This window comes from Grampus griseus (assembly GCF_964374135.1).
Source record: "Grampus griseus genome assembly, chromosome: 3".
Lineage (NCBI taxonomy): Eukaryota > Metazoa > Chordata > Mammalia > Artiodactyla > Delphinidae > Grampus > Grampus griseus.
The window spans coordinates 59,053,101-59,064,308 of NC_139019.1; the positions used below are offsets into that span (position 1 = coordinate 59,053,101).

At 44.0% G+C, this 11,208-nt stretch overlaps 1 protein-coding gene across 1 annotated transcript in view; it reads left to right on the forward strand.

The window, feature by feature from the left end:
* ANKDD1B (ankyrin repeat and death domain containing 1B) overlaps positions 1-10,430 on the forward strand; it is a gene marked incomplete at both ends in the record, with an annotated part of 53,317 nt that extends 42,887 nt beyond the window's left edge. The window contains 4 exon segments of the mRNA XM_082650303.1: positions 1,159-1,237; positions 1,240-1,256; positions 5,325-5,443; positions 10,103-10,430. Of these exon segments, the coding sequence (XP_082506429.1) occupies positions 1,159-1,237; positions 1,240-1,256; positions 5,325-5,443; positions 10,103-10,430 (543 nt within the window).
* Between the last annotated feature and the right edge of the window lie 778 nt (positions 10,431-11,208).

Consider the following 11,208-nt stretch of genomic DNA (forward strand, 5'->3'; position numbering starts at 1 on the left):
TGATGTCATGGATAACGAGCCCCCAGAGGGGCACATTGCCACCTAAAAGTGGGTCTTCAGTAAATGCTTGTTGATATTAATTATGTTAACATCCCAAGCAGGTTGGCCATATGCTCTAGTAGCAAGAGTCCTGGGCTAGATGCTACTGCCCAGCTGTGTGACCCTTGGGAAGTTGCTTCCTCTCTCTGGTTTAGGAGTTGGGCTAGATTATAACCAATGTTCCTTTCTGTGCTAAAATTTTAGAATTGTCTTCACATCAGCATTCCTTTCAGTGGGAGGTTAAGATGGGTGATTTTCTTGTGATTTCATATATTTCTCTGAAGCATTCTTATCCTCTTCATGGGAAAGTGGTTATTCAAGAAAGAAATTAGAAGTCTTGCACTCCTTTATACACTATAATGTAGGAAACTTACAAAATAGAGAAAAGCATTGAGAAGCCAATAAAAATAAGCTCTAATCCCTCCGTCTAGACATTATTATTCTTAACATCACCAATGCATTTCCTTCTTTCCCTCTATTTTTTTCTATAAATTGAGCTCAGCTAGATAGTGTTATTTTGCTAAGGTTTTTAATGTTGTATCATAAGCATTTTTCATTTTAAAAAATCTCTGAAATTATTTTTTATTGTGGCAAAATAAACATAACATAAAATTTACCATTGTAACCATATAAGTGTGCAATTCAGTGGCATTAAGTACACTGACAATGTACATAACTCTCACACCATCCATCTCCAGAACTTTATCTTCCCAGACTGAAACTCCATACTCGTTGAACAATAACTCCTCATTCCCTCCTCCCCCTTCTCCTGGAAACCACCATTTCACTTTGTCTCTATGAACTTGACTACTCTAGGTATCCCATATTGAAATCATTTTAAAAAATCATTTGTGATGGTTGCCTACTATTCCAATATGTGGATATACCGTAATTTATCTCATGAGTTTCCTTACTAAACATGTAACTTCCTTTCAATTTTTCATTGTTATAAATAACACTGCAATGAATGTCTCCTGTACCTGTTTAAAAATATGTGACCTTATCTATTTTCCCTTACGCCTGTGTAGGACACCTTTGCTTTCTCTTTCTCTTTTTACTATGCAAGTTTTTTCTCTCCTTAACATGCTTGGATTACATTTTTGAACTTTCTCATGTCAGAGGTCACAAGCTCCTTTGCATGTAGCTGCTGATCTTGGAAGTGTGGAACTGGTGGAAACCCTGCGGAAGGCGGGCAGTGACCTAAGGTTGTTGACAAAGTGAGTTCATGGGCTTCACTCTGTTTAGCTGAGCTGCTTGCTGAGTCCTCCCTGCCAGCTGTAAGCCTTGAGGGGTAGTATTACCACATCCTTTGTGAGATGGACACAAATTGGAGAGACCTTGTATCTTGATAGTAACATCCCAATTTTAATTGAGGTAAGTTGGTAAGAATTTTTACTCTCAACAGTAAAATATACATTAAAAAATTCAAATTATTTATTTTTTGAAAAGATGATAGATTTACATGGTTCAAGAATTTAAAACTTAGTAAAGGTTTTACAGTAAAAATTTCCCATCTACCGCGTCCCTATTTGTCTGGCTCTCATACTATCCTTGCCATACATACCCATTATTGTAAGTTTCTTCTGTTCTTGCCAGAATTTCTTTATGCATATAACAGCAAACATAAATATATTATACTCTTATTCCACTCCTCCATCTTTTATACACAACTGTGGATACCTATACATACTGTCCTACATTTAGCTTTTTTCCCTTATCAGTATAAAGCAAAGATCATTCTGTGTAAGTACATGGAAAGTTTCTTCTATTTTATACAGCTACATAATAGACTGTGGTGTGGATATATCATAATTTGTTTAGTTCTCAACTGATGGGCATATAAGTTGTCCTTAAGCTTTTGCTATTATAAATAGAACTGCAATAAATAAATTTATATGTGTCTAAACTTGTTTTTTAAATTTATTGAAAAATTTTTAATTGTTGTAAAATACACACACAATATAAAATGTACCATCTTGACCATTTTTTCTTTAATTTATTCATTTCCTACTTTTTAAAAATTTTTTTGGCTGTGCTGCGTGGCTTGCGGGATCTTAGTTCCCCAACCAGGGATTGAACCCGCACCCTTGGCAGTGAAAGCACAGAGTCCTAACCACTGGACTGCCAGGGAATTCCCGTAACCATTTTTAAATGTCCATTTCTGTAGTGTTAAGAATATTCACTTTGTTATACAACCAATCTCCAGAACTCATTCATCTTGCAAAACTGAAACTCTATGAACAGCAACATTCATTTCCTCCTCCCTCAGCCCCATTCCACTTCCTGTCTCTATGAATTTGACTACTCTGGGTATGTCATCTAGGTGGAATGGTACAGTATTTTCCCTTTTGGAACTGTGTCCTCAAGGCTCAACCAAGTTGCAGCATGTGTTAGAATTTTCTTCCTTTTTAAGGCTGAATACTATTCCCTTGTATGTATATGCCACATTTTGTTTATCTGATCATCCATGGGTAGACATTTGGGTTGCTTGCACCCTTAAGCCATTGTGTAGGTGTGTTTTTAAAGACAGACAGCTTTGTTTCTTTCACGTGACGCAGTTCCGCAGGCTCAGCCATGGCAGGGTTGGGGTTCCAGCTTCACTGAAAGGTGTAGAAGAAGACAGTGTGTGGCCCCCCCTGGCTAGGTACTCATTCACATCTTAGCTTAATCCTCCCGTCTCCTTTGTGAGGCAGACGAAATTATCCCAGTTTGTAAGAGAAGATTTGATGACATCGGCCATTGTAAGAAGCAGAGCTGAGGTTCAAAGCTAAGGCTACTGGCTGCTTGGCTGCCCAGCACTTCCAGAAGTTGCAGTTTTTCCTTCCTGGTCTTTGCCCTCACTAGTCATCAGCTCAGTGCATCCCTCATTCCCAGGGCAAGCCTGTGTCCTCCCTAGTCTATTTCAGAATCACACATTGCATGTTTGTGGGATCTGAATTAGTGATATGTTATTTTACTTGTCTCCATCAGTTTTCTTTTTCTGATCATGAAAGTAATACAATTTGGAAAACATAGAAAAGCATAGGGGAGGAAAACACCATCACCCATATTTCCATCACTTAGGTGGAATTCCACCAGTAGTGGCTCATTAACTTCTGTTAACATTTGGCGTTAGTATTAACATTTAGCATTTGTAGCTAAATGTTAATAGCTTCCTGTGCTTTCTTTTATTCTACTTTGTCCATAACACTTAACACCTCCAGGGCAGTTTGGTGAGTAGAGAATCTAAAGCATTGGGCAGGGAACTTATGTTGGGCCCCCACTGCAAGTGGACTGGATATTCCAGTGAACACGTCTGTGCTACAGCTTGATTCTGTTTTCAGAACAAAAGACACAGTTTCCTGGGCCTCACAGTCTGATTTCCCAGATTTCCTTTCTCCTCCTCCCTCTTTTCTCATCGCGTCTGGTGCCTCTCTGGCACCCAGGACATATGTAATTAATGAATAAAAACTATCTTTTCTGCCTGTTCCCACAATTTTTACCAAAGACAAGTGACTGTTTCTAGGACTGAATTAAGGTCTGCTCTGGATGGAAAAAAAGGAGCCAAGTTTTGGTATCAAGTTGACTTTCCCTGTCCTCTCAGCCTGTGGCGTCACAAAGCTCTCCGAGGGCCACCCGCCCTCAACAGCACAAGTATTTGGATTTCTACTCCAGCTATACTCCCTGCGAAGGTTTTCCTATGAGCTTGAAACCTCTGGCTCCCAGAATGCTGCCTTCCCAAAATAGGCTAATTATGGTGATTCAGATGGCTTTACAAGCCAGAATTTGGATAGCATACAATTAGAGGCTTGCTAAATGCCTGCAAAATGCAGTTCTTCCTAATTTCATTACTGTCTCTTTTGATTGGACGCTGATTACTTTCAGCTCTAATTTTCAGGCTCACCTGGGTCTCACTTCCGGGACAGCAGACAAATCATTTGACTTGGTGGCAGTTGCATTTCACAAATACTCAGCCTTGTGAGAGAATTATCAGGATAAGTTTCTGGATCTCTAAGCATAGAAACATGGGTTTCTGAGGTTGGAACTTCTTCCGAGGTTACTTCTGACCATTCATTTAAATTATCTTCAGGATCCCTGAGCAGATTTTTCATGGGTCATTTGGAAAACAAATGAGGGACCACAATCTTTTGCTTGGGAAAAAAGTGTAGACGTATAGCTTGTGTTCTGCACAAAATCTAGGGGACACTGCTTGCAAAGCTGTATGCTGTAGCTTTGAACTATATCCATCTTGACCAAGGTACGTCATTTGTAACTTGTATAAGGTACCATATGGGCGCTAGGCCATTCATGCTCCAAATTATGTCTAGAACAGCCTTTATTGCTCATTCCATTTGGTTAAGATTTCAGCCCCAACCCCTCATCTTTGGTTAGAGGTGGTATGATATAATAGGAAAAAATTATGGGTAGGAGGCCCGTGAGCTGAATTCTGTATTATGTAGTGTTACTATTATTGATTGTATTCTGCATGAGAGTCATCCCTTTTCTGTTTTATTACTCTGCCCTCCTCAACACATGGCTTTCGCTTCCTGATCTAAAGTGGCTGTTCAGGCTCCTACCGTCATGCCAGCATTCCACTGGGGGAGGAGGAAACTTTGAAATCTCTTTTAAAGAAACTTCCCAGAAGTTGCATGTGCTGCTTCCATTTACATACCATTGGCCAGAACTTAGTTCACATACCCAAGGGTAAGGGAGACTAGGAAAAGTTTGGGGTGGCCAAGTGCCCAGCTAAAATCAGGAGGTCTCTTTTAGAAGAAAAACGTTATTTGTGGTGGGTGGGGCATGGGACACTGACTAAAGCCTCTGCCACAGGCGGAGTCAGACTCTGGAGGAGAAAAACGTATGATTACGTTATTTGCTGAGGACTTCACAGTGCAGTGAGCCAGGGAGACCACTGCCGGTCTTGGAGAAATGCTTGGGTTCTCATTGATAGGGCAAGTGTAGAACGTTACCTGTTGATGTTGGGTCCCTAAGCCCAAATCCTTCCCCCTGCCCCATTGACACAGCACCTGACACTATCAATATCTAGCATCTCTTAGACGATTACCACACACAGCCCTAGACTGTGCCACACACAGTCCTAAGGGCCCTATATGAGTTATCGCACTTGCCCCTCACCACTACTCAGAGGGGTAGTTATTGAGACCTAGGGAAGCTGAGGACTGGCCCAAATTTGCCCTGCAAGGAAGCAGTAGGATCAGGATTTGAATCCAGGCCCCCTTGCTCCAAAGCGAGAGCTCCTAACCAGTAGGCCGCATTGCCTGACTCTTTGATTTTTGACTTTTTAGCAAGGGAAGACTGCCCTGGCCTTGGCCGCCAGGAGCAACTGCAGCCTCCTCGTGGGCACACTCATTGAAGCCGAGAGGTGCTACGCCTGGAGAGAGGAAGGAAAGCCGAATTCAGCTCGGTGAGGGCCTCTTCTGCAGCCCCCTCTTCTTACAGGGCAGGTTGGGGTCTGTGTAATTCTTTTTTCCGCTCTAGTGGGGAGGGCCCTGGTTAGTGTGTTATAGCTGTCCCTCCTGTCCTGTGCTGTCCAGTTTGCGGCGTGAACAGCTGCCTCTCTTCCTCTCCATCCTTTGTCAGCACCAGTGGTTGGAACTGAAGTGTGTAGAGCTCCATTGGGCCAAGCAGGCCAGTCCGCGTTGGCTCTAAGGAGCCTGGCATGCGTGCTCCGGGTGGTTGGCTGCTGGCTGTGCCTGCTGTCACGGAGTCTCTGGCTATGGTCCCTTCTGGAAGCTCCCAGACTCGCATTCTACTGAGTGGTAAGGAAGTTCATATTTAGGGTTTTGCAGTTTTCCACATACCGCTATGCCGGCTACTCAGCACTCAAGTATTCTCCGATGGTCACGAAAACCTTATTCATCTTCAGAAAACAAAAGCTTGTTTCCAAGACATTCCTTCCATCTTCTTTCATCAGTACTGCCTCTGATAGCTGCCACTCTCGCAGCTTCTCAGTAGAATGACCTCCCCTCCAAGATTCAAGTCTATGTCCTTGGGCAGGAATTTCATCACCAGACACCATCCTCTGCTGCCATCCTAGACTGAATGTCCACTCTGGCTGGAGCCAGAGTGTCCAACAGGCTGGAGCCAGAATTTAGGTCCTAGTCCCTCACATGTCTACCCTGAGGAGCCTTAAGCCCAGACTGATGTCTAATTTGCCAATCCTGAGAAATGTCCCTTAAATCCTTAAGGGGCATTGATTTGCCTCCTTGCTCGCAATGCAGTACTGTTTATTTTGGTTTTTATTGTTTGTTTTTTTGCGGTACGCGGGCCTCTCACCGTTGTGGCCTCTCCCGTTGCGGAGCACAGGCTCCGGACGCGCGGGCTCAGCGGCCATGGCTCACGGGCCCAGCCGCTCCGCGGCATGTGGGATCTTCCTGGACCGGGGCACGAACCCGTGTCCCCTGCATCGGCAGGCGGACTCTTAAACACTGCGCCACCAGGGAAGCCCCCGCAGTACTGTCTAATTGGCTCAGTAGTCCTGGTATATGGGGATCAGTTTAAAGGCCACACTATCCTCCCCCGACTTTTCTTATTTGCCTGTAGGACAAAACAAAACAAAATAACATTTGACAATTAGAATTCTGTTTAATCGCTCTGCTTCCTCCTCTGATTTCTAGTCTCCTTTTTCCTCTTCCTCTTTGTCCTAGCCTCATTCTCGTTTTCTTAGATCATCACTGTATTTTATTGAGGATGACTTTCCCAAGTTCCGTCTTTGTTTCCACATTTTCTTTAAAAATAGGAATATTCATTGGTTCTATTTTTAATTCCTCTTAGCATTTTTAGATTCTTTTTCCTAGATGAGAATAAATTATTTTTTCCACCAGATGAATAAGCCCTCTTTCCTAGCAAGTCTTAAGGTGTGAGAGTTGGATGAACTTTGAAAATTATAAATAATGCATACATATAGCTGAAGTAGACCCCCAGAAATGCTAAGGCTTGTTAACCCTGGTGACAACTGGGACCCTGAGGTCTGGAGTGGGAAGAAGACTTGTTTTTTTCATATAGAGCCTTAAAAAATTTTTTTAACCAAATATATTTATTGTTATTTATTATTTAAAATTCCCTTTGTTATTAAACAAGTTTATATCTTGGCCTAATATAAAATGGTTCCTAATGAAAAGATTAAAAAGATGATTGGAATTTCCTCTCTCATATCCATTTACCCATTTACCTAACCACCTAATCATCTATCATTAAATTCAATGGTTCAGGGCTTGCTTCCTTGGTAGCGCAGTGGTAAAGAATCCGCCTGCCAATGCAGGGGACACGGGTTCCAGCCCTGGTCCGGGAAGATCCCACATGCTGCGGAGCAACTAAGCCCGTGCACCACAACTACTGAGCCTGTGCTCTAGAGCCAGCGAGCCACAACTACTGAAGCCCACGTGCCTAGAGCCCGTGCTCCGCAACAAGAGAAGCCACCGACCGCAATGAGAAGCCCACGCACCGCAACAAAGAGTAGCCCCTGCTCGACGTAACTAGAGAAAGCCGGTGCACAGCACCGAAAGACCCAAATAAAATAAACGAGGAGAAAAGGAAACGAGGAGAAAAGGAAAACGAGGAGAAAAGGAAAAAGGGCAGTGCCCACAGCTCCCAGCCAAAATAAATAAATAAATAAATAAATAAATAATAAAATAAGTAAATTTATATTAAAAAAATAAATTCAATGGTTCAGAGGTAGATGGGGCCTTCCTAAAATCGTGGCTTATGCTATTTCAGTTTCCTCCAGTTCTGGCTTATGTTATTCCTGCAAATAGTTCAGTGCTTTGCAGACAAGTTATTAATGCTTCCACTGACTGTTGAAAAAGACCTGGGCTTTCCAAATCCCTGGCCCTTTCTGTGGAAGCCTGAAGGACTGCCCAGCCCAATCCTGGAACGCACAAAGCAGGCATGTTTCTCAAAGAAATAAAAATGCTGTAATGCGGAGTTGAAAGCAGAGGCATTTTGTAGTCTTCCCTTTAATTGGTGGTGCTTGGGGTTTTGATCTTCTTGGATTTAACATTTTCAGGAGATGGAACGAGGAGAAAAGGAAAAAGGGCAGTGCCCACAGCTCCTAAGTTTCTGTATCTCCCACCCTCAGCCTTACCTCTTTTAGGATTTCCTGGGAGCCAGGCACTGTGGGAGTAGAGCAAGACTGGGGTGAAGAAGACCCTGAAAGAGACTTCCCTGGTGGTGCAGTGGTTAAGAATCTGCCTGCCAGTGCAGGGGACACGGGTTCGAGTCCTGGTCCGGGAAGATCCCACATGTCGTGGAGCAGCTAAGCCCATGGGCCACAACTACTGAGCCTGTGCTCTAGAGCCCGTGAGCCACAACTACTGAGCCCGCGTGCCACAACTACTGAAGCCCGTGTGCCTGCAGCCTGTGCTCCGCAACAAAGAGTAGCCCCCGCTCGTCGCAACTAGAGTAAGCTCGTGCACAGCAACGAAGACCCAACGCAGCCAAAAAATAAATTAATTAATTTAAAAAAAAAGTGTTAAAAAAAAAAAGACCCTGAAAAAATTATGGGAAATTAACTCCTCCCATTCCTATTCCAACTTCTGTTCACAAAGTCCAGATATCAGAGAACAGTCTTGCTGTTCTCCTTGGCCAAGTTTCCCAGGAGTCTGTAGGCCTTCCAGAGGAGGTCACTGATGCTGTGTGGGTGCAGGCTGGTCCATGCTGGTGGCTGGGGCACCAGCCTCACCACGTTCTTCTCATAGGGTTCAAAAACCAGGTCCCCATATCCCTTTAGTCCACTTCCTGCCCCAGCATTGACTCCTGTATGGCTGTTCAGAGTATCTTTCACTGACTCACTTTTATTTAAATGAAAGATAAAGACAAAATTCACTATATGTAAAAGAGGAAAGGAGAATAGATAGGAAGTCCCAAACCTCTTGGTGGGCTCTGTGTCCTGCGTGTCCCTTATTCCCACTCTCCAGAGGAAGGCTTGTCTGGAGCCCTGCTGGCATGTGTGTGACAGGGGCAGCCACAGGAAACCATGACCCCTGCTTTCACTTTGAGATTTTCTCCAGTTGTTTTGGTTGGATTCTATAGCACTCTGGTGGATTCTTTTTTGTTTTTCGTGGGGTTTTTTGGTGGATTCTTAAAAAGGGACAAAAGGAGTCTTTGACAAATCAGAAAGCAAGAATCAGTCCAGGCACAGTGCTACTAGGATGAGCCTGGCTGCAGGGCTGTAATACAAAATGATAATGGAGCCTTGTGTCCTCCACTCCTCGGCCCCCAGGGTTAGGATGCTCATTTGCTTTCCTCCCAGTCACCAGAGAGCAGGATGAATGGAGGGATCAGCTGTGGGGTCTTATCAAGAATATATCCAGTCTGGGCCCCACTGAAACTTTGATGTGAGAAAATCAAACACCCCAAAGAAGAAAAAGGGATATGGTTGAAAGTAATGCCTTTAAAGATACATTTGTTTTTGTGACATTTCTGTAGTCAGCATACCCCCTCTGTTTTCTTTTGGGGTGGGAAGCAGGCTGGGATAGAGGCATGTGATACAGCATGGCAAAATCCCTCACATTTCCTGTGTCAGACAGACTCCAGCTTTTTTTTTTTAATTAATTAATCTATTTATTGGCTGCATTGGATCTTCATTGCTGTGCAGGGGCTTTCTCTAGTTGCGGTGAGCAGGGGCTACTCTTTGTTGCGGTGCATGGGCTTCTCATTGTGGTGGCTTCTCTTGTTGCGGAGCACAAGCTCTAGGCACGTGGGCTCAATAGTTGTGGCTCATGGGCTCTAGAGCGTAGGCTCAGTAGTTGTGGCCCACGGGCTTAGTTGTTCCGCGGCGTGTGGGATCTTCCCAGACCAGGGCTCGAACCCGGGTCCCCTGCATTGGCAGGTGGATTCTTAACCACTGCACCACCAGGGAACTCCAGACTCCAGCTTTCTATTTCAGACATTTGTCTCTATCTTGGATGGCAAAAAAATGATCCAGTCATGGTTAATATTGAAAACATAGTCTCAGTTACCACTCTATGGGTTACATCTGAAAAAATATATACGTATGTACTCTGAAATAAGGCAATCAGCAGAAAATGTCTGAATTCATCTGATACAATTACCTTCAATCTAGGAGCATGGTGAGAACATCAAGGACCCATCAACCGTTCAAGCAAGATCACAGTCAGGAGACCAGGCACATTCTCAGTCTCCTCTGGCATCTGGCTTACCGTCAGCTGAAGACCAACGAGTGGCAGAGGCTAGCCCATTTGTGGAACTTTACAGACGCCCGGATCAGAGCCATCGAGGAGCAGTGGTCAGGTCAGCATGTCCCAGGAGATGTGGGCAGGAGGCATTCGGTATTAGGAAGAGCCATCCTTACTGGTGCCCATCTTCCAAGTGGGTGTCCAGTGCTCTTGATAAGCAACAGACTGCAGGGGCCCAGGAGTGGGGACAGTTAGCTTAGGACCACAGAGGTGATTGGGAACCTTGCAGACTGCTAGTACTCATGGGAATCTGCAGTAGCTTGAAGTTTGCAAAGGATGATTACTTTTATTGAGCCATATTGAAAAGGTGGCATTTAGCCTAGAAGGAAATTAAGGTTCCCAACTGAATTGGGCACGAAGGAAGCAAGGATTTAACAGTTGGCTTGTCACTGGGAAGCCACCTGATTTCTGGAGTTCCTTGAGATCATCCTGGGGTGAATGGATTCATTCCCTAACAACAGGCTAACTATTTAGGGCTTCCACACCAGGAAGGAATCCCTTAAACCAGGCCTGGGGCAAGGGGTCTCTTGGTGAGACCAGGTGTCCCATGAGAGATGTGTGGGATAGAGACCCATGGCTCTCTTGGTAAGAGGATTCCAAGCCATGGAATCATTTCAGCCAGACTCCAGATGTCAGAATTAGTGAGGTCGGAGTCCTTAGCTTTGCTTTTTTATGATTTGACCCAAACCTAGGAAATACAGAAAGCTTGTTTGCATTATCAACTAATTAGCTTTAAAAACAAAGAAGCAAAGACTTTTCTTGGCAAAACTTTTTATTCAGAGCACTGTCCTTACATGGCTGTCATGAGATGTGAACGAGTCCCATGTGCAGGGGGTGATCGCATTATTGATTGCTGGGGATTGGGGATAGCAGAACCACAGCTCATGGGCACATGGGCACACAAGTAAATTATGACACTTTTATTGCTAATTCTAAGGATACATTTTCACATGAAAAAATGGAAGATAACGCA